The sequence below is a fragment of the Erpetoichthys calabaricus genome, chromosome 3 (genome assembly GCF_900747795.2).
Source record: "Erpetoichthys calabaricus chromosome 3, fErpCal1.3, whole genome shotgun sequence".
In the NCBI taxonomy this organism is placed as follows: Eukaryota; Metazoa; Chordata; class Cladistia; order Polypteriformes; family Polypteridae; genus Erpetoichthys; species Erpetoichthys calabaricus.
Window position 1 is genome coordinate 187,836,649 of NC_041396.2, and position 24,987 is coordinate 187,861,635.

The 24,987-nt window shown below is 37.0% G+C and overlaps 1 protein-coding gene across 1 annotated transcript in view; it reads left to right on the forward strand.

The window, feature by feature from the left end:
* ppil6 (peptidylprolyl isomerase (cyclophilin)-like 6) overlaps positions 1-22,356 on the forward strand; it is a 40,604-nt gene extending 18,248 nt beyond the window's left edge. Inside the window, exons 4-8 of the mRNA XM_028796168.2 lie at positions 1,837-1,899; positions 1,991-2,138; positions 6,525-6,581; positions 17,779-17,914; positions 21,156-22,356. Of these exons, the coding sequence (XP_028652001.1) occupies positions 1,837-1,899; positions 1,991-2,138; positions 6,525-6,581; positions 17,779-17,914; positions 21,156-21,267 (516 nt within the window). The 3' untranslated portion in view covers positions 21,268-22,356. The remainder of the gene's footprint in view (positions 1-1,836; positions 1,900-1,990; positions 2,139-6,524; positions 6,582-17,778; positions 17,915-21,155) is intronic.
* The last annotated feature ends 2,631 nt before the right edge of the window (positions 22,357-24,987 follow it).

The following is a 24,987-nucleotide window of genomic DNA, read 5'->3' on the forward strand; positions in this document are numbered from 1 at the left end:
GGGTGTGTGTGTGTGCCATGCGGTGGACTAGCGCCCTGCCCGGGGTTTGTTTCCTGCCTTGCGCCCTGTGTTGGCTGGGATTGGCTCCAGCAGACCCCCGTGACCCTGTAGTTAGGATATAACGGGTTGGATAATGGATGGATGGATATACAGTAGTTATGTAGATTTTTAAAAACAAAGATGTATTTGTGTAAAGCAAAACTTAATATCATATCTGGCTGTGGAATAATCCTTTAAGTATATGGTAATCACAGGAACATGAAGTGAATAATTTCAGTTATCCTTGGGATGTGTTTAAGAAACTAGCTGAGAGGTTAATTTAGCGCATAACTTTAATAAACATCATGTAAGTTTTTTTCATCCAGCAATACACTCTCTGACCAATAGAGTGTCTCAGCAGCCAGCTAGTAGTTTTGCATACTATGATGTCAAAAAGTGACAGCTTTACCTGAGGTGATGGTGTATTGTAGGAAGGAGGAGGAATTTTCCTTTGAATTTTTAAGTTGCATTTTCTCCAAGAATGCAGAAGGGGTAGCAACAGCTGTTAATTAGGACAATTTCAATCACGAGGATTCTAAACTCCATTTTACACCACTGGAAACGTCTGGATATGGATATTACAACATGTATCCTATTGTATCCAAAATTAATGATCATCAATTTAAAAATCTTTATGTCAGATAACACTGAGGTGAGCTTTGGAGACTACATTTTTAATGTATGTACTATGGAAGACAGAAGTTTCAAGGTAAGGTTATTACAGTAAACTTGCTAATCATGGTACTGAACAGTGGCAGCATGTTACATGATGATTAGATAAGAATTCCACTGTACTCTGTACACATGACAGTGGTGACCCTAGAAAAACCTAATAGTCTGGGATGAACTGATTGCCACTCTGAATGGAGTTTATTCTTGCCATATGTCCAGTGTAGCAGTAACAGGCCCTTGAATCTCCATGACTCCAGAATTAGATTAAGTGGGTTCAGAAAATTAAAAGGACTGACATCCAAAGGCACAGTGGCGCAGAAGATACAGATCGAGCATTCTGGCTGTCAAATTTGCACATTCCACCTTCCCATATCCGCAGAGACATGCATGTTAGTCTAATTTATGGTTTCAAATTTTCCGTGTGTAAGGGGGTCATGCTTTTTAGTGCCTTTTCCTGCCTTGTGTCTGATGTTGCTGGGACAAACCCTTTTATTAATCCATGTTTGAGAGCAGTATGTTTTGTTTCACTCACCAATTACTAAACCAGATTGTACAGTTCAGGGTTGGAGAGTTAGAATTCTGAAGTGATTAATATTCATTTGGCAAATTAATATAGAGGTCGCTGAAAATATATATTGTGGATATTCTATGTAAATGTGGAACTCTCTCAGTGATGTTAAGACTGTTAAGACTGAAACTGACTTGATAACAAACATTAAATCTTTCCAGTGTTCTTTGTTTGTTACCACTGTCTCTATGTCTCTTAATAATTTATTCAATATGTGCATGTTGATTCTACTAATTACAAATATTTGGAAAATTTACATTCAGAAGAAACAATATTGTTATCAATTTAAATTCATTCAGTTGACAATATTCCATGAATTTCTAGGAAATTATTATAAACGAGCATGACACACACATATATATACAGTATATGATTTGTACCAATGGCATTCATTCAATATACATAAATAACCTAATCTTAAACTGCATGGCTAGCTTTAAACTAGTTTTTGTAACAGAGATCACTCTCTACCTCAAAGAAAGTGCTGTTTGCAGTATATCCTCTTATATTTCATAAACTCTTTTTTTGATAACTTTTTAACTGCTGTGCATTTGCAGCATACCTTTGTGTATATGGACCTTTCAATTGGAGGAAATGACGTGGGAAGGTTACTATTTGAGGTAAGACTTAAAAAATCAATAGAAATGAATATTTTAGGAATGTATAATGTGACTAAATATTAGTAAAGACTCACAATGCTGTTTTGTTCAGCTCTTTTCAGACATTTGCCCAAAGACAAGTAAGAATTTTGAAGCGCTATGCACTGGTGAGGCTGGTTCAACAAGTGACAACATAAACCTGAGCTATAAGGGATCAATATTTCATCGCGTAGTCCCAAATGGCTGGATTCAGGGTGGAGGTAAGCAAACAAGCAGTTTCACCCTGTTGATCAGGGTTACAAATAGTTCAAATTACATATACTCTCTAGTTAAAATTAAAGGTAAAAAATAAAAGTGAATGAGTCCCAATTATTATAGATCTTGTGATGTTTCTTCTCACTAACATTTTACATTTATTGCCTTAGCAGATGCATTTATCCAAAACAACTTACGATAGAGGTCAACGTAATCCAGTAAACATCAGTCTGGATATTTGTTTGGGAACAAGTGTTACAGGGCAATTTTACAGAATTGATGAGCTTTAAACCAAACAGAATACAAACCTAGCTAATCTTTCATTAGCTACAAGAACCTATGAAAGAAATGATCAATTAGACAGATAATCACAGAACAAGAGAGTCTTCAAACACTTCTTAAACACATTGAGGGAGAGCAGTTTGAACAGAGGTGAGCAGCTGGTTACACCAGATAGGGGCTACATATGAAAAGAGTCTGGATTGACATTTGATGCCACACATGGGTGGAATCACTAGACACTGTTCACTAGCAGACCCAAGTGGGCAAGAAAGAGTATAAGAACTCCATATGAGTGCTGACCCATTGACTACTCCGTAGGTAAGCTTCAAGGATTTCAACTTAATGCATGCTGCCACTGGGAGCTAGTGTAGCAACCCAAAAAGAGGAGTGACATGCGCCTGTCTTGGCTGGTTGAACACAGACGTGTCACTTTATTTTGTATAGTCTGTGTAGCTTAGTAGCTCTACTGCCAGTAGAGAATGAGATGAGATGACAGAGAATGCTACAGTAAGTTTTGAAAAGGTAGCACTGCCTTCCCCCAGGCTGGATTCTTCTGCCTAGCCCCTGAATGAATTTTCAGAAAATGACACGGCCAGCCCATGACAGTGTCATTTATATGAATGTAGGATTGACTACAGAAGAATGTAGCGATGCATTGCGGTGTGGTTCCAACCAGAATTGGTTTTGGGTCCTTAACCTGGACGGGAAGCCAATAATATGGAAGGATGGGGGACAGCAATATGTCCAGGTTATTATCTCCCATCATATGCTAGATCGCAGCAGACCTGGATATCGGTACCTGTTCAGGCACCAACAGGGAATGCCAGGAATTGTAGTTCGGTAGCACAGACATGCTGGGCTCCGTGAGTGTCACAATGGGGTGCTGCAGGGAGTTACATTCCCTACTGTTTGAGACTTGCATATGATCCAGAAGTGCTTGCAATAGTGCTTGAAATACTTCCGGGTCCTCATTAAAAGAGACTGCACTGCCTTGTCCAGGGGAGTTGGAGCTGGGGGAAGGAAGGCAACACTTGACTTGGAGGAGTAGCAGTGCGCTGGAGAAAGAGAGAGAAAGAAAAAGAAACAATGTATATAACTATTTGTACAAGGTATTTGTAATAAAAACCTCCTGTATTTGAACCCGGGGCTGTGTTTGTGTGTCGTGTTTGCAGTTTGGAGCTCAATGGTACCCCCTAGCTTTCACAGTGGGTATATAAAGTTGAATCAGTATTAAGAATATGTGAGGGGACAGGTGGTAGTGTAGTAGTAGTATGGTAACATGTATAGAGTGCCGTGAAACTTTTACTTGTGTTTCTGACCAACATGCAGTACATCACTCCTAAAATACAGTACATGCAGACTCCTGACTCCATGTGAAAACATGCTCAAAATAATCGTCTTGGTCAATGTGAGGGCAACAAAAAATTAAATTACTGAGAGAGTTCAAGTAGATATATTAGCAGACAGAAGTTTCACTCAAAAAAGTGGTGGAAAATCATAAACCTCCAGCTGGCTACAGAACAGCAATTACTCACGTCCAACATTTGCTGACAAACTTATTTTAATTGTGTCTTTATTTTACTTTTTCTTTGAATGTTTTTTCATTTTAATATTGTGTACTATATTTGTGAGTGAGTGTGGATGTACATTAGTGAGTGTGCCTTGTATCATGTCTATCACCTTGTGCAGGTTCCAGATCCATACAACCCAAAATCTGGATTGAGTCAGTTCAGTAAAGGATGGATTGCTTTTCAGTTCAGTGGCACTTGGCAGATAATAGTATAATAATATTTAATGTAATAATGTTTTTAATCTTGAACGCAATTTGGCCTTTTTTGTTATGTGTGTATATGCGTGTATGTTTCTTGCACTCATAACGTATGAATGGATTAACCAAACATGGCCAAATACAGAAACGTGAGAGTCCTGCTAATTGTGAACAAAACTGCTATAGAATAACTTCTGTTTTACTGGTTACAATTTGTAAATGCCAAAAGAGACCCTAAAGTTTTTCTTTTCAAAAGAATGTCCATCCATCCATTATCCAACCCGCTATATCCTAACTGCAGGGTCATGGGGGTCTGCTGGAGTCAATCCCAGCCAACACAGGGCGCAAGACAGGAAACAAACCCCGGGCAGGGGGCCAGCCCAGTGCAGGGCGCGCAAACACACACACCAAGCACTCACTAGGGACAATTTAGAATCGCCAATCCACTTAACCTGCATGTTTTTTGACTGTGGGAGGAATCTGGAGGGAACCCACACAGACACGGGGAGAACATGCAAACTCTACGCATGGAGGACCTGGGAAGCGAACCCGGGTCTCCTAACTGCGAGGCATCAAAAGAATCCATCCATCATCCAACCCGGTATATCCTAACTACATGGTCATGGGGGTCTGCTGGAGTCAATCCCAGCCAACACAGGGCACAAGGCAGGAACAAATCCCGGGCAGGGCGCCAGCCCACCGCAGGGCACACACACACACACACCAAGCACACACTAGGGACAATTTCGGATCACCAATGCACCTAACCTGCATGTCTTTGGACTGTGGGAGGAAACCGGAGTACCCGGAGGAAACCCACACAGACACGGGGAGAACATGCAAACTCCACGCAGGGGGGACCCAGGAAGCAAACCTGGGTCTCCTAACTGTGAGGCAGCAGCACTACCCACTGCGCGACCATGCTGCCTGCATCAAAAGAATGTTTCAAATAAAATTGAAAGAAAATTCAAATGTATAGAAGCATTTTTCAATGTTTTCAACCACTCCTTATCTACCATCATGTTACATTTACCTCAGATAAACTTTTTTTTAATAAGAATTTTATAAATGAATGTTGCTGAGAATGAAAATGTCTACAACATTGCTTCTAGTGATTTAAAAAAATGTTTGTCTTCTTTTATGCAGCAGGAAAATCTTTGGCGATAAAACATAACATTAGCATTTAGCAATTTCACAGTTTGTTACATTTAGATAAGGCCTCATTAAATAGGGAGAACAGGTTAAATTCAAGCTTATGCTCAAAAATTCGGATGTGAGTGTAGTAGCCTTGTGGCCTAGGAACCAAGTTACCTGAACTATTTTATAACATTTCAGTAATTATTTACTGCTCTAATGCTGATATTTCTGATCATAAAATAGATATGATACCAATTGATGACAAGAATTCATAATTAATTGCAGAATTACGGTATTTGAGTTTTCCTCTAGAGTGCCTCTTTCTCTTGCACGATTTGGCTCAAAAACTAATCAGCACATCGTCATCTCATAACAAGCTTAAGTTTTGAGTTTGGCATTTTTCCTGTCCAGCCATTTTAGCTCTAGACCATCCTCAAGAAACTGTGACACACACCCATCATCGAGAACATATCAATGTTTTTGGTATCAGGGGACCCTAAAATGTTGACATCTGTCGAAAACCGGAGATCAGAATTTTTGACGAATCTAAAGCTTTCGCTCTTCCCCCATAGACAACATGTTATGGTGGGAGAGGGCAGAAAGCAAAAGTTGAGAGAAACATACCTTTGTAGCTATAGAATCTTCCTCAAGAGTGAGTCTGAAAGGGATTAAGCAGGAAGGATATTGAAGTGGCAGCTGGAGGATTGTGAATGTTGGAGGAAACAAAGACAGAAATGATAAAAATGGTGGAAGGCCAGATGTGTACAAAATAATAATATAATAATACTGCATACTTTGATATATTGTGTAAGTTAACTGTATGGATATAAAGAATGTAATTATTACTTTTTGAAAGGCTCATCTTTTGAATCTGAAAGAATTTCCTATAATAATGGGGGGGGGGGTGAATTCTTGCTGAATAATTTATTTTGATAACTAACGGCTCCGTTTATCACATCTCTTACATTGTAAATTCCGTGAATCTGTGAATGTTGTCTTGAGCACTGGCTCTGAGTTTACCTTGACATGATTTCTGTTCAAAGATAGGGAGAATGTAAATCTCAGTTCTTCTTTCATAGAGTTCTAAGACGTAACCAGCATGTTTTAGTATATTATGAACCAGCATGTTTTAGTATATTATGTCTTATTAATGATTTTAAAAAATATTTTATTTTACATCTTTGTTTATTTTATATACCTACAGACATATATAAAGGAAAAGGTGATGGAGGGCACTCAATTTATGGGCCAACATTTGAAGGTAAGAGTGGTTTCCTTCTTACAGATAAGTTAATAGTTTTATATCTGGCTACTTACTTAAGAGCTCTGGCCACAGTAACTGTAAAAGTTCGTCCACTCAGCTCTGAGTTGTCCTGTTGCCACGTGTTCTTTCGGGTACATATTGTACTTATATATCTTATATTTCAAAGTTTTATGCATATTTATTGATATTTATTTTTTGTTGTTCATTTCAATTGCTTTTTTTATATTTTTGATGCATGTTACTGCAAAGGGGGGACTAGCAACAAACTGTCGTTATACTTCTATAAAGTATAGGGACAGTAAATCGAAAAGAACTAAACTAGAAATTAATCATAGTTCATTGAAAATATTCTGAAATGTTTTTATTTTTGGTTTCACCAGTCAAAGATTTCAAAAATCAAATTTAGATCTTTCCTTGTCCCTGATTTGAATTAAAGCAGGTTTTGTCAAGGCAACAGGTCTGTTTTGCTTTTATTTTATTTTAATTTTTATATATTTTTTATTTGTTACCACTTATTTGTCTTTGTTTCCACATTTTACTTTGTATTTATTGTTTCCAATTCCGTGCCATTTGACTTAATTGACTACAATCATGGGATTGTCATGGTCAGTCCAGGGTCTCAACTTGACGTGTTTTCTGTTTTCTTTGTATTTTACTTGTGGCTGGCATTTCTGTCATGTTTAGCATATGTATATATAGTTTTGCTACTTTTTTCTTGCTAGTTTTTTTTTTCTACTTTTGGTAGTCAGCTAATTACATCATCTTGTTTCTTGTGCAGATTTGAGGCGAGATTCTCAATGAATTAATTACCCTCAGTTGAAGTCATTTGCTTTATGGTAATATGAGGGGTTTAATTTAAGCACCAGACTTCACCTCCATAGTGCAGTGGCAGTGCTGCATTCTTCTGCTCTCTTAGCTTTCATTTTGTTTAGATTGGTTTTGTGTTTGTCCTTTCAAGTTTTTGAATTTTGGATTTAATATTTAAGATTTGAATTTTTGGCTTGTATTTAGTTTTCAACGTTTTGTTTTTTATTTTGCCTATTCATTTAGTTTTGAATACTGCCTCTTCTTTTGAACTTTTTGAATTCCTACTTGTATTGTGCTTTAAATTTATTTTTGTATTTTTGATTACTTTTTCTTTTGGATTTATTTAGCTCCATTTGGAAAAGCATTTCAGTTTCATGGTTTCTTACTTTTTCTGGTATTTAATAAAACGTTTTTTTATATTCAAGTTTCTTGTGGACAGGGCTTTTGATAGTATTCCATGAATGAACTGGCTGATAAATGTTTGAGCAAAAACTAGGAGATGCATGTAAAAAAACAAAACTAAACAAAAAAGGTATAAAGCAAATGAAACCAAAGCCAAATACAAGAGACAACAGTCGTGGTCAGCGAGAAAAGAGAGCAAACATTAACTCTGAATACTTCAGAGATTTGGTATCTGCAGATTGGATAAGGATTTGCACTCATAGCCATCCTTTTATTCCCGTCACATCAATTACACATGGGTCCCGACCTCAGAGGCCACACCCCCTAGCAACGCTGGAAGCAGGCCTAACGATGGAAATAAACATTGGCGGCCTTTGAGGAACCAAAATCATACCAGGTCATGACAGAGAGATTCCTCTCCTTTGGTTGATGAATAATGACAGTGGTCTCTAGATGGTGTGGTCATTAGAGCTGCAGTTATGTGAGGTCTCTTTAAGACACATGTTACCACAGCTATGGTGCTGTAGCATTACTACTTGTAACTGTGTACTTCAGCTCCATTTTGTGCATCCTGTTTTTGAGGTGTTGGCTCTTTTTCCGTCTTTGGATTAGTTTGTGGAATTTAGGATTTTAATATTGGATTTTAGATTTGAGCTCAACATTGAATTTTGGCTACTGCTCTTTAATTAATTTCAGTTTTTGTCTTGTTAGTTTAGTTTTGTTTTGTGCTATGTGTTTACTAGTTTGCCATTTTTGATTCTGGATTTATTATTGGCATTATTGTTTTTGGGACACCAGTCAATCACAGTGTACTGTCACATACCAATATGGGAAAAATCACCCTAACTTGCATGTCTTTGGGATGTAGGAAAAAATGGAGTAGCCTGGAAAAGGTAAAGGGAGAACATGCAAACTCTACTTAGACAAGGCATCTGTAAATCAGCAGCGATCGCTACTGTGCCACTAAGCTAACCATATTCAGATTAATTTAAAGAATCTCAATAATTTATTCAGATTGAAAACACCCTATTGTATGGTTTGCTTATAGTTTGCAGTGTGGTGTGACATTTTCATGCTATTATTCTGTCAGGCCAACTCTAAACCCATTAGCAATCGGATAATGTCAAAATCTCTGTACTGTATAGCACTTCAGAGTCAAATTTCTCCATCAAATAAAAGCCCCTTTTAATGCGCACACGTTGTGATTTTAACAATGTTAGTAGAATTGATTTTGTTAATTTTAGCAGTTTTATAAAGTTCAGTTAAGGCTGTTTTCAACACTTTAATGCATGTAATGTAACTCCATATTTTGGAGTGTAATAAAGAGTGCAGGTGCTCTGAGAAATATAAACCTTTAAAAAAGATTGAATGTATCAGGATTTTCTTGGAATCACAGAACCCACAATACTTGCCCTATAATGCTGGCCTTTATTTCTTACAAATAGGACAAAATATTTGTGCATTTTAGGTTGAACAGGATGAGGAATGATGAACGCTCTTGAGCCTTTTTATGCCATCAGCACATTTTTATGATTTTTGAGATGCCACAAATAATGAACTTTCCATCTATGTAGGTTTCTTGTCTTGCTGCATGTTTTTCTATCTGGCCATCCATTTTCTGCAAATGTCTGTTTTTTCATTATTGGGTTAATGGGGGCCAAAGGTCATTTCAACACAACATCAACAATAATTTATTTTTGTATAGCCCAAAAATCACACAAAGAATGCCTAAATGGGCTTCAACAGGCCCTGTTTTTTGACAGAATCTCAGCCCTAAGAAGACCAGAAAAAACTCCTTGTAGGGGAACAAATAGAAGAAATCTATTCTATCTATATCTAAAGGCAGTTCAGAGAGAGACCCCCTTCTAGAACTATCACATATGATGATACAGATTTGTTGAAATACATCAAAATCAAATTAGAAAGTAATTAACATAATTGAAAAAACAAAACCACATCTGTCCATTGACTAGATTGTAGAAAAGGAGTTAGTCAGAGTCCTGGAAACCCCGGCCAACAAGACGCTCTACTGGCCATTCTAAAGCTGAGTCAGTGCTGGACTGGCCAATCTGATGAAAGGACCCTTCTACCCAATGATTCCAATGCTCCTTTATCAGAAATGATTTTCCATACGCAGGCAAACAACTTGGCATTAGGGCAATGATGCCACATGTGAGTACAGAAAAGAGAAACAGAGTAGGCAAGGGTAAGTAACAAATTATAACTATCATATTACTTATGATTTACTGCTAATGACTAACCACAGAGATGCAGTATGCACAGCTAATCAGCAGTTCTAGTCAGGGTATGCTAAACTGAAGTCATGAGGTGCGGAGACACCTCTTATACTAGCAGGCAGACCATTCCACTGTTTTGGGATTCTGTAACTAAAAGCTCAATCTCCCACTGTCATTTTATTAATCCTTGGATTTATAAACAGACCAGCATCTTAAGATCCAACTACAAACAATCCTATACTTGCTCATGCTGAGTGGGTGGGAATCCCATATGGACACAGGGAGAAGATGTGACCTCCACATGGAAGTCACATCACTTCTTTTGCCATAGAAATTATACTTGGAATTTAACTACATGATAATGTTGCTTTTTAGAAATACTAAAGTTTTAGCACAAAAACATACAGCATGACACTTTTAGAAATTCAACAGTGCTTCATGCCATCTTCATTTCATTTTGTATTTTTTTATTCAGCTCCCTCATGTAGGTCTTGAGTTTATGGGGTTGAAGCCTTATATTAATATTGCATTCTCATGTGTTGCAGTGATCAGAAGACTGAAAAAAACTCTTTACTGAAGCAATAGAAGTTTAAAGGCTATAATTCTAGCTTCCTGCTTTAAAGTTGTTTTTTTGCTCCTTTTCAAAGCTTATTTAGTAATAATAATACCCAATGCACTTTTACATAGTGAGTGGGCAGTCACTTCAGCCACCACTAATGTGTAGCATCCACCTGGAAGATGTGATAGCAGTCATTTTTGCACCAGTATGCTCACCACACATGAGCTATTGGGTGGTGAAGTGGTGAGAGATACTGTAGTTAGCCAATCAGAGACAAGGAATGATAAGGGAGCCACAATGTCCAGGAAATGGTGGGTAATTTAGCCTGGACATCAGCATACACATTACTGTTTATGAAGGATGCCCAGGGATCTTTTTTGAGCACAGAGAGAGAGAGAGAGAGAGGTTGAGAGCATGCGCTGATTACAGCACGTTGCTGCACCCACCACACGACAAATCACCAGGATTGAGATCCGAGTGCATCCGTGCAATGGGTGACACCTTAGTTCCTTGGTTTTATGTCTCATCCAAAGGACAGCACCATTTTTGCAGTACAGTATCCTCATCACTGTATGAGGCATTGGAACCCCCATTCGGACCACAGGGTAACTGCCCCTTGCTGGTTTCACCAACACCTTTTCTAGTAGCAACCCAAGCTTTTCCTAGGTGGTCTCCCATCAAAGAACTGGCAGGGCCTGAACATGCTTAACTTAGGGTGAAGTGTACGTAATCTGGCTATCATATTGACATTATCATATTGACTTTGTTATGACTTTTGGTAATGTATTATTGTTCTTGGAACTTCATTTTGGATTTGCAATAAATTACATTTCTTTAGACTTACAGCTCTTTTTTGTTTTTAGACATGACTTAGCTATTTCTTATGTTTTGGCTTTTTTAAATGAAAATTTGCCTTCTAAATTTATTTGTCCAATTCCGTTCTTGTTTTTTCTTAGTTTTTCTAATTATTGTTTTCTAGTATTTCTCTTCCATTTATAGTTTATATTAAATTAAATTAACTATATATTAAATTTAGTTAATTTAGTGTTCTTAGCAATTTTGGTCTCCCTAGATAGGAAAGATAATAATGTTATTAACTTACTGCATCTCTTTTTACTTAGTAAAACTAACCCTCATCTGCCTAAGCTTAGTCCACATTAAGTCTAGAAAAAAAAACACCAGGGGTGACTTGGGGACAAATAAAGTATTATCTATCTATCTATCTATCTATCTATCTATCTATCTATCTATCTATCTATCTATCTATCTATCTATCTATCTATCTATCTATCTATCTATCTTCCAGCTGGTTGTGTTTCTCTTACTGCAATGTCACATGTTGATCAGCAGATGGTGCTATTACTTTATGTCTGCATGTTGTGGTGGGTTCCTACTTAAAGAGCCTTTAAATGATTGGTGCCATCTATAGCCAATCATTTCCGTACACCAACAGAGTTTGTTTGCCCTCCTGTATCTCATAGCAACCATTTTTCTTCACTGTGAAAGAAAGGTTTATTAAAATTATGCAGCTAATTTTAAACTTAATCTTTGTTCCTGGTTTTTTCATTTTAAGTGGCACTGCTTTATAATCACAATCATTTTGTAACAGTTTATTGCATATGTATCAGGAGACCACCCTCCTGGCTTCTCTCCCCAGTAGGAGACAAAGAATTCAATATTTAAAATGAGCACATTTTTTCCCAGTTTCATTTACACTGGGTGGTCACACAAATCATTCAGATTTTATTTTATATAGCATAGTTCACTATATGCACTATAAAAGGCACTTCACAGGTTAACAAGATTATAATACTGCATTGAACAAAAAAGCACTACAGTAAAGGAAAAAGAACAGCAGTTACTGTACAAACAGGTCAGACAGTTTACACATTTGAGGACTTAGTTAACTGTTTTCATAGTTAGTGGATTTTGTTTATTTACTTCATCAGAGACAGATATGAATACATATAATGAAATAAAAGATGTAATCAGAAACTGAGGTTGCACAGAATGTTTCTCTACATGATTTTAAAAATTCACTAGTGCTTTATAAATGGAAATTTTGGAAATATAAAAAATTCAGCCTGCTCCATTAAACATATCTTACTGAAAACTGAATGTTACGGACAAAGAATACCAAATTTCAACTAAATTGGTCCACTAGCGTTTGAGCTGTTTCATGCAAATAGACAGACAGACAGACAGACAGGCAGACATGATAAGAACAGTGGGTGCTTCACATTTAAGGAAAACACAACAAAAATGAGCCCGCTGTGGACGCCAGGAGGACCTTGAAAGTATTCCTGACAAACCTCAAGAAGATACAGTATAAGATTACAAAATAGTATGCAATGTATCTGTGACAGGAAAAAAGAAGTAACAGTAAGTAACAAAAGGAGACAATCAGATGAAGGACAGCCACTGTACATAATAAGCTACAAACTAACAGGACAGAATAAATCCATAAATTCTTTGAAAAGTGTTAAAGGCACATAAGTTAGGCAACATAAAAGTACCAAAAGAAGGAATAAATTAAACAAAACTCTGCTGTCCGTCCAAACCACTCTAAATGGGTTTTTGTATTTTAGGTGGGACCGGCTCATTCACTTACCCAGACCCCAAGCTGAGCCTAAAGCAGGCACTTTCTCTTTATCTTTCATGACTCTGGCACTAGTAAGCATTTTTAACAATATTTCTTCCTGTCTCTAACCTCATTAGACCTCATGCTTGAGTAGTATTTTAAACCCCTCTTAGGACGAGCTCAACATAATGGCCAAAGACCACTTTTAAATTAGAGCACAGCAAAATCGGATCTAATAGCTCCTTCATGGTGGACAAATTTAATACTTGTAAGAAGTAAAGTAAAATGTAGCTGCAGTAGTAGAGTAGTATTGTCACATATAGTATACAGTGAAATTCTTACCTGCATGTCCAGCCAGCATGTCTGTTTGCACTCTCTGGTGCCAAGATAAACAAGAATATATTAAATGCAACTGTCAAAATATTAAGTATTAAGCAAACAGCTTGAACCCTCTTGTTCCTAACATGGATTATTGGTATATGTATCTTTAAAAAATGCACTCATTCTCGCAAGACATTTTGAACTGCTGTAGAAATAAAGTGCAAAACATGATATTCAGATAAGGGCAGCATGGAACATAAAGTGTCTGTATGAGCAAAAATCCGTTGTATGGTTACAGCTGGCGTCTGTAGGAAGAAATGGTTGGTCACAAACTTATCGCAGAGCCGTCTCAGGGACTGTATGAACAGAAGCCAAAAACAGCAGACTTATTTACAAAGTTAAAGAGGGCATTTTGCAATGAAAACACTGAACTTTTATACTGTATACTTTTAAAACTAGACTTTTGGCATCTTCATGTATTACTAGGCTTAAACTGTTTTCCCAAGTTGAAATGTCATTTTGCTACCAACTATATCTGTAATTCTTTGGGTGGTGTTCAGTGGTTTAAAAAAAATGGGTCTGACACCAAAGAAAGCCCAGGACCATGGAAAGTGAAGAAAAAGGATTTGAGGGCAATGTATACCTGAGTAAAGACAGAACAGTGGCTATCTAACCAGTGATGATAATGGTGATACAATGCAATAACTCTGCTTTTCATTTCTGCTGTTCTCGATGAGCAAAAAGTTTGAACTCACCTTATCATTCTTTAAATATTCATTACAAAGAATGGATTTATTAGCAATATTTTAATTGTTCAAATGTTTTACAAAATCTTTCTTGCTTGGTCTGTAAATTAAATCAAATGCCTTGCCATCATGTAGACCTTTTCCATGGTGATTTTTCTAAGCTGTTGCTAAGCATCTTTGAACTTCTTTTATTCTCTCAAGATGCCTAACCAAAAGGTTCTAGATGATCTATATCTCTCTATTATATAAAAAAAAATCCTGGGAAGAGACAAGACTTTTTTCAAGAGATTTTTTTCAAGTCCCGCGAGACGAGACTTTGGACATAAAATTTTTTCAAGTCCTAAATTGGACTAAACCTTTTAAATGCAGAGAGATGTTCACTGCTGCCTATTTTTGACCTGCATGGAGCATTTCAGAGTCCCACACACCACAGATACAAGTAGACCAAGCACAGTCCTGGGCTCAACTGTATTATCTCTCTATTATATAAAAAATCCTGCAATGAGACAAGACTTTTTTGAAGAGATTTTTTTCAAGGCCCGCAAGATGAGACTTTTGACATGAGATTGTTTCAAGTCACGCCCTCCTCTCAACCATATTCAACCACGCACACGGTCCACTCACATTTAATTCATGTCAATGCTTTTGTCAGACACAGTTCCTGCTCTCTCAGTTCTTGCAAATTTTAACGTTTTCCTCACTTTAAGTTTCTTATTAAAGAAGACATATGTCCAAATCTTATTGAAGAATTTCATCATGATGGGTTATCAACAGAAAAAATGAGTACACGGGCAATCCTAGCACCGAGAAACGATGAAGTCAAACGAATTAAAGCCAAAAATTACGATCGGTTACACGGCAAATTGGTTAAATGCATATCAATAGACTATTCTGAAACAGTTGGCGGAAGATGAAAACATCAACTTACAATATCCCGAAGAATATCTACAACCGTTAATAGCGTCCAGTCTTCCACTGCACGAATTACTGTAGAAAGAAGGATGTATCCAAAAAAGGTAATGTGAGTACATCTTCTGTGGATAACATTAGCCAGCAAAATGTCAACAGTTTCCTGTTAGAATAACTTTTGCAAAGACAATAAACAAATCTCAGAGTCAAACATTCAAAAAAGTCATTTTATTTGATAGAGAGAAAGAAATGAAATTCAATCACAGGCAGTTATACGTTGCGTTGTCACGATGAAAGTCCAAACACAGAATCAAAATTCAATGCAATATTGATGAAAATGTAATTCAAAAAATTGTTTTTACTGAATTTTTATAGGAAAAGTGTAAGTTTAAAAAGTATTTGTGTGTTAATTTCAAAGCCAAACAGAATGAAATTGTGTTACGCAATGAATAACTCTAATACAATATGAAACATAATTTACTTTCAAATTATTACATTTTACTATTTTTAAACTAGGGGGCTCTGCCCCCTACTCATTTCGTTCTCCCTCTCCCGGATTTGGCTAACCGGATATACAATTTAAAGAGATTGTTATTTTTATGGGAATTGTTGCATACTCTTTTGATTCTATGTTGCATCGTTTTTTCATGATCATAAATATACAGCTGACCGAATTGTGGTTTCATCGAAATTAAACTTGTCGTAGCTTTAGTTGTTGCAGGACCAAAGATTCTCATAGCGTATGGTCCATTATTGTGTTAATCTACATTTTGAGCATTGAATGATGTGAATGTGAAAAAATTATTGTAGACTCGGATATTTTGCATGTAGTGTTTGTGGATTTCACTTTCACCAAACAACAAATCTTTTAATTCTTGCGGATATGCCACTTCATTTGGAGGCAACACTACTTTTCCTTGATGGCAACACGAATTAGACGATTTACAACTCTCCGACTTAAACTTTAAAGCCTTACGATATCTACATACTTCTATATCACTTATGTCCATATATTTGATCTCTTTTTGCTGTTCCGTTATTTCACTGAGTATTAATTTCTGTTTGTTTGTGCTAATGCGATCTTTACTTTTTTTTGATACTTTTGAATTTTACTACTTTCATAATCTGTAACTTGCTCTGCATGTGTATCGCACCAACGTTTTTGAATGTCTTTATAAAGTCTTTTATTTCTGACCCCAATTGGACCTACGAGGTTTTCAATACCACTTGGTCCGGGCTGATTATTACTTTCCTTATTTTCAGAATTTGCATATAGCTGCTCTTTCTTCTTCGCTTAGTCGTTGGCATGCCATCTAGAACGTATAAAATTTTTAAGAGCTGGGTGCACATGAAGTGTGTCTGCCAAAAGCATTCCAACAACTGAGAGGTTAGATGTCCATGATCTTGTTTTAAATTGTTTGTAAGTAGGGCGTGACGTGCTTCCAAAGGTTGTAAAGTCCAGTCTCGTGGGACGTCAAAGTGTCTTTCCGAGAAGCCTGTGTTAAGGTCTTGGTACATAGGACTAAATGAGTAATAGTGTTTTTGCAGTACCTAAACTAAAGTGTTGAATTTTCATTTCTAACTGTCAGCTTTATTTGACTCCCAAGTTTAGTCTATTAGCTCATGTTTGTGTCTTTATTGAGTTGTCTACTCTGTTTTTAATCTTTGCACTTTGTCTACTTCTTTCTGAAAGCTTCCTGTAAGCCAATGAATTTCTGATGATTAGACTCCATGTGAATGATAAAAGTTTAGTAGCAACTGTCCCCATTGTCACGTCATAAACATGTCTGATCTGGTTGAAACTGAGCAAAGTAAATACAATCACAACATCTTAAAACAATGCAATTGTGCACCTCTGCTTTGAAAAATGGCAACATTAATCCTGCCAAGTTGTTTGAATATGGAGATATATAGGTAAGTAGTAGTAGTATATAAGCAAGTAGTAAACATAACTCACAAAGGAATAAATCACAAAATAGGCACCAATCATCATGTTGGAAAGAACTGCGGTGATTGTGGCCAAACTCAAAACTGTGAAAAATAATGAGAGCACAGAAACAAAGAAAAGAATTGGGGACCAAGTAGAAACAATTAGGGATGAAAGCAGGAGCACAAAATAAAGAGACAGAGGTGAGAAACACTGAGATAAGAAATTCTGCCATGAAAACCAAAAATGTAAACCAAAACTAGAAGGGAAAATTTAAAGCCAAAGAGTCTTGATACCAACTGCAAATCTTTAAGGCCCACTAATTTACAAATATGTAATTTTATTGATTGAAATCTAGAACCTTGGATGCCATAATATGTGTGCCACAATCCACAACAGGTAGGACCTAACTACAAAAATGAACGTTTTATGAGTGGTAAGGGGAGGAAATGTAATCAACAAAGCTGTAGACATGTGAAGATTGGCACAAAATGGTGGCATCCAAACAGAATACAAAAAAATGGGACAACAAAAACCACATATAAAACACCACTGGAGAATAGAACTAAGATTAATAACAGTGGCCATCCTTTGTCAAATTTGCCCACTGCTCTGTGTGATTTAGAAACTCTGGAGACCTTGAAGCATGTGAAGCATCCCTTCCTTCATAGAGTATAGTATAAAATATTCTTTGTTCTTTGCTAGATGAAAGCTTTGCAGTCCCCCACAACAAAAGGGGAGTATTGGGAATGTCTAACAAAGGAATTCACACTAATGGATCCCAGTTTTACATCACACTTCAGCCTGCGCCTTGGATGGATAAAAGATATGTAGCTTTTGGGTGAGTATGCTCTAACTTGCATTCCTGTGGTATAATAAGGTTCTATTAATCATGTTAGTTTCTTCTCAGGTAGATTTTTACAAAATTGTTATTTTGTTTTTAATTTATTTTAATCTTATTCTGGTGATTGTTTCAACATTTGTGTATTTCATTTTCATGGTGTTACCTTTTTTGTGGTTGTGGTTACTATGATGCTGCATGGTTTCTCGGCACAATATGCACTCAGGTGTCAATAGTTCCTTCCAGATTTCAGGACCATTTTTTGTGAACTTCTTCTTTAAACCAGCGCTTTTCTCATTAGGCATTTCTCCAGCCCCATAATTTCCAAAGTAAATATAATTTTGGTTCAACTAGGGTTTTGATTAGAGAAAGGATGAACTGGCATGTAGAGCACTGTCCACATGTTGAGGGCATTATGGTAGTTGGTCTGTGGTGTAATTTTCATCTCATTGTACAGTTTATGGGTTTATACAGACATTGTTGTCAAGTGTACAGAGACTTTTTACCGAATGGACGGACAGAATGGTCGCCTCTTGTTTGCCAAATGTCTTATGTTCTTGTCTTCTTATGTACTTGTTTGTGATAATCAAGATGGAACTCTATGATGTCACAGTTAATGTGGTACTGGATTACGTGTCAGTATTATGTGCCTAGGATCCACCCAGCATTAGAGCAACCTGCCCCTGACAACAACCACACGAAAAGGTGGCACCATAGAATAAATCTAAAAATTGGAAAAGCAATGACCTCATCAGAGTATCCATCCATCCATCCATTATCCAACTCGCTATTTCCTAACTACAGGGTCACGGGGGTTTGCTGGAGCCAATCACAGCCAACACAGGGCGCAAGGCAGGAAACAAACCCTGGGCAGGGCGCCAGCCCACCACAGGACACACACACACACACACACACCCACACACCAAGCACACACTAGGGACAATTTAGGATCACCAATGCACCTAACCTGCATGTCTTTGGACTGTGGGAGGAAACCAGAGTACCCAGAGGAAACCCAGGCAGACACGGGGAGAACATGCAAACTCCACGCAGGGAAGACCCGTGAAGCAAACCAATGTTAAATATTAAAAAAAATTGAACATAAACATATTAGAACATTAGAACAATCTAGACGAGAACAGGCCATTCAACCCAACAAAGCTCACCAACCCAATCCACTTAATTCTTCTAAAAAAACATTAAGTCGAGTTTTGAAAGTTCCTGAAGTCCTACTGTCTACCACACTACTTGGTAACTTACTCCAAGTGTCTATGGTTCTCTGTGTAAGCAAAAACTTCCTAATGTTTGTGCAAAATTTACCCTTAACAAGTTGCTAACTGTGTCCCCGTGTTCTTGTGTACTACTCCCATTCATAATTTTAAACACTTCAATCATGTCACTTCTTAATCTTTTTTGCTTAAACTGAAAAGGCTCAGCTCTTTTAATCTTTCTTCATAATTCATCCCCTGTAGCCCTGGAATGAGCCTAGTCGCTCTTCCACATCCTGCATGACATTTCAAAAATAAAACCAAAAGAATAAGAACATTGCTTAATGGAAGAGATAACTGAGCAAAATCAACAACATTATCAACATCAGCAATGAAATTATTGGTGTATTATCATTGATTTGTGAGACTTACCAAGTCCACTTACTAAGTTAGTCTACTTATGTACCTTAAGATTAATATACACACACAGAGATACAAGCCGTACAATTACACTAGTGATGCCCAACTGCCAGTCACTCTGTAATATTCCACTTAAGATTCCATTCACATAAGTATGTACAATAGTGTTACCAAACATCTATCACTTTTAGTATTCGACATCGGGACTGTCTATCACCAGCACTAACAAAAATAGGGGTGTCCTCGTGACACGTGAAGGCTTAACGCCCTTTTAATTTAATGCCATTCTATTTGCACTTGTTCTTCCTATTGAGGTGCACCCTCTCAGTCTTGATAACCCTGTGGGAAAGAAAGCAGCAATCTTCCTACATAATGTGCCCTAATATTTGTCATTCACTTAAGATATAAAGACAAAGTATAGAAATGTAAAGCAGTAGTTTATTGATTAAAGTATAATAATACCAACAGAAGAAAAGTATAATAGAAAATCAAATATATAGCAAAAGTCAGAATATAGTGTTAGAAAAGCTTTCTGAATATTAGTATTGTCAAGGGTAGATGTTGTCCTCAGCGGTTCATTAATTTTGCGATTGGCGTGATGCATAGGTTTGTTTTCCTCGACATCCAAACAAAATGATCTTTCTTTCTTTTTGACATGTTTTGGTTCCTAATGGTGGTTTCTATGTCGTCACTCTGGTCATTGTTTATGTTGAAATCTCACGTGGGCACCAAGACATGTGAAATTGCACACATTTGATTGGCAGATGTTCCTTATGATGAATGACTATTCTCAAAGTCTTTGACCTTGTTCACATCTTCATATTTCTATTTCATTCTGGAGTTGTAAACTATGCAGAAACAGCTTCTGATCTTGCGGTATTCATACTGTTTTCCATTCCTGCTACCTTTAAGTTCTAAACTGACTGAAATAGATTCAGTTATAAACCCACTGAAGCAGATGCACTAAAGTTATAAATTACTGGTGCAATACAGGAAGAGCATACAAGAAAGGATGTTAAATGGCCCTGTAGTTAAAATCCTGATTCATTTGAGCAAAATTAAAACTTAATTAATGCAGTCTACATTTTTAAAATCTAAATATTTTACAATCCAGGGCAATTGGTCTGCATCAGATGGCCAGCTCAGTTCTGTAAGACAGTAGCCAACCTCTTTCTGAGAGTTTTACTTACCGTCATCATGGTACAGGTTGAGATTCCAAGGACTTGAGAACAATAGATTTAAGAACCTGTTTATTCTCAGTGCCATAAGCATTTTGAGTTATAATGGAAATAGGAGCTTTGATGAACTCCATATTATTATTATTATTATTAGGTTTATAGAGTCATTATTGTTACGTGTACAGACTACAGTGAAATTCTTACTTGCATGAGTTATAAGCCTGCAACATGGCTCTCTAACACCATTTTAGTGAGTATAACTACTGTACCTCAAAATCTCTGTTATCCTTGCATGAAAAATCTCAGAGAACATTAGCCTCTCCAGTACACGCAGTACCAAAGATTAAAAGTGAATACTCTAGTAACTGTGAGAGTGTTTATAATTAGAAAAAAAAAGTCTTTTAATTTTTGTCAAAAAATATTTTCTTATTGTAGGGAGCTGATTGAAGGTACAGATGTCCTAAAGCTGCTAGAAGATGTCCCTACATACAACGAGAGGCCTAAACAGGAGTGTAAAGTTGTTGACTGTGGCCTGTTTATACCTTAATGATTGGATTCACTGTCTAGAAGAAAACTGTGTTGTGCATATTGTATACTGTTAAATGTATAGTAAAAGACAACGTGTTTTAGTTATTGTCATGAGTACATACCACTTTACATTGTACTATCATATTATTCTCAGATGAGCAAGTTCAGTCCTGGAGGTTGATGGCAACTGTTACCTATGATGACAATCATCCTCTTGGTAGCTTACTCATGCCTGTAAATGAGTCTTCATATTCAGAGTCATCTGGTAGTGAAAGTGTTTCTCTTTTAAATAGTAATTTATCTAATCTGGATTTACTTATAGCATTTCAAACACCAAGGGCCATCTTAACAGCATCATAGTCCGAAGAAGGGCACTGGGGCCCCTGTTTTGATTGCAAAACAGAAACACACATAGGCAGCAGAAACATTGTGGGCCCCTATGCTCCTGGGTCCCCCGGCCAGTGCCCATTGTGTCCATATGTTAAGATGGCCCTGAGGCAAGGCTGTAAATGACAATGTACTCATTTTTGGAGTAGAAACCATACAGCCATTGTGCAGTTCATATTTACTGCTCTTAACATTGCTTCAAAGACAATTTTTTAGTTTAGTAACAATCTTAGATTAATCAAGGTAGGATAAGATAGGTAAGATTGGAGACATTCAATAGGTGATAAATTAAAAGAAAACAAAACTTTCTTAGAAATTTGTATTTAATGTCTGAATGCAAAAACAAAATGTGCAATTAAAGATGAATCAGAGAAAAACCTGAAACAAAAACCTGCAGTCACTTTCATCACTGGGTACTGAAGTTGCCTGTTGTTCGTATTAGTGCTTAAGAGATCACAGTTCAAGACAGTGTGCCACAGATATACAGTAAATACAACAGTTGGAAACCCATAACATATGAAATAATCAACAGTAAATGCTGCAAAGGAAAGGGTTTATTAAAGTGCCATATCTTAAAGTGTAAACAAGAAGGATATTTGAGGACTTTTATTAGACTTTTGCATCTTGTGTATATCCTGTGATTACATTTATTTTAGATGCCTTCAATTCAATACATTCAATTTAAAAAAAATGTTATGAATTAAAAGAAAACTTCTTGTAATGAGTGCATAATTTTTATACTAAAGGTTTACAGTTAAATTTTTATATTTGAAGAAAAACATGTTTGCAAAAAAAAAATTAATTATTTATTAGCGTATAAAGTATGTAATACATACATAATGCGTGTATATATGCATTTGCACCTGTTATTTTAAACATTAAATACAACATAGTGTTTTATATATATACAGTGAAACCTTGGATTGCAAGTAACTTGGTTTGCGAGTGTTTTGCAAGACGAGCTAAAATTTTTAATAAATTTTAACTTGATAAACGAGCGAGGTCTTGCAATATGAGTAGTATGTGTACGCTTTGTCTGCCAAGCATGGGAATTGTGGGTAATCGTCTCCCATGCTCGTTCTATATATATAAATCCAACGTCTGTCTGTATGTCTGTCCACTTTTCATGAGAGAACTACTTAACAGATTTAGATCCGATATATAGGAGTGATATATTCGCGCTAATCCGAGTCAGAGGCTGTGGGCCGAGGGGAGGGGGAAGCGTGACGTCAGGGGTAGGGATCTGGGCAGGACCCTCATTGCTTTCCTGTTTCACTTCTATGCAGCGAAGCCACGGGGGACAGCTAGTATACATATATAAATATATATAAACTCTTGAACTTAACCTCAAACCATAATACATCTATGGAGGCTAAAGTATATTAAATTGAAGCGTTAATTTATAAAGATATTACATGAGGATATAGACCAAAGGAGGCAAATGGGTACAAAAATAATAGGAAAGCAATAATCCCACAGCTACAATTAGCTCATTTACATGCACTTCAATTATTCAATTATTCACAGAAACCTGATTTCTAAAATGCCATGTAAACTCTTATTCGTATTAAACAAATTGGGTTATTGGCCTCTGAGAAACCTGATTAACAGAGGTTGATTTCACCATGAATAACCCAACTCTATGGCCATGTAAACCCATAACCAGGATTCTGTTAGGGATCCTTTGGTCTGCGCATGTTCTTTGCACTCTGTCAGCCTGCGCATGTATTTGCTTTGCACATGCTTTCAGCAGCCACAGGTACAAGTGTCCACAAAATAAATTTCCCGTGGCAAATGTTCAGATAATTGTATTATTCTTTCTCCTGGCTTCAGTAATTTGTCTCAATATTTCAGAAATCTCTAAATTTATGTTGATGACCTGAACCTGAAGTGCAGCAATGCAATCTCAGGAGCAGTAGGGTAACATAGTAAAAGTAACTTGCGTTAATTAGTCTGATTACTTTTCAAAGTGCTTGTAACCTAATGTATATCTTATTGAAGTAAAATACCTGTGTTTTTATTTTTCCAGCAGCACTGGATGTAAAGCAAGAAACACATGTACTGGGTCCTTTGCATGGCTCAGTCACACAACCAAACAGAAAAGAGGTTGCTATATGCAATCCTGTAACAGAAACCTATAAATAAATGTCAATTTGACCAAAAATATTTAGAGATCACAAGAAAATTATCATAGGTGTCATGCTTATTATCTGATTCATAGTAGTCGCTGATGACATTTAACTCTTTTTTTTTCCCAGTTTAATGACGTTGGAGTTTAGCAAAGGAAAACCTCAGAAAATTACTTGCACCTTAACCCGATTATTTGTGTGCATTTAAACACACTGAATGTAATTATACACAGGTTCAATCCCTTTCTCACACATGCTGAGCCTAAAACACTTTCAGTTTGGTACCTTAATGTCATCTCCTGCATTTTGACCATTTCAGCCCTTGCCAACTCTAAACCACTCAACTCCAATCTAACTCGTCTGGTGAGAAAAACAAGCTTTCAGAAGCTGACCAAGGATTACTTCCTAGGAAGGCCAAGAGATCACTTCTGAAGTCAGGAAACGGTTAGGAAGGCAGTGGAACTGCATTGCAAGAATTTACCCTATGGTTCTCAGACCAATACCAGGTGTAACTAAGGAGAGCAGGAGACACAAAAAGGTTCCGGAATGGCCACCACATATACTGAAAAATGCAGCAAAAAAAACACATCACTACCGAGTTCAAAACAGAACTGAATACAGATGGAAAAGTACAGGCATTTATATGGCGGAGACAGAAAGGGAATGGCCCAGGGTGGCTGGAAGAGGAAGTGATGTCTTTGATAGGTGGGTTCTGAAGATGTCATCAGGAAAGGACGGAAGTGACATCATCAGAGGGACGGTTGTTGGTGACGTTACTGTTTGGCTGGCTCTTCTGCTAGTCTGCAAGGGAACAAAAGGAGAGAGGGTCAGATGACAGCGCCAACCCCCGGTCCAGCTGAGAAACAACATTATTTGAGCCTAACAACCTTCTCCGAAGCACACGTGTGTGACACAGGTCACCTCTCCCCTAAAAGGAGGAGTGTGGGCCCAAGTATATGTTTGGAAAACCTCTACTCCATCTTCTATCATGCTCCATTGACTTTCAACTGTATTATTACCCAAAGAATAATTAATTATGGAGCAATAGCCATTATTTAGGGATCTATCAATCCATATTGGTGGTCTTGTCAGTGCAATCAAAACCTGGGCATTTTACACCCTAATTTCTGAGCTACACTGTTTTAGGTAAATTAAGGAGATGTTCCAACCAAGTTCTGTGTGTCAAATATATTCTGGAACCATTCTTTAGGAATTTGTCCCAT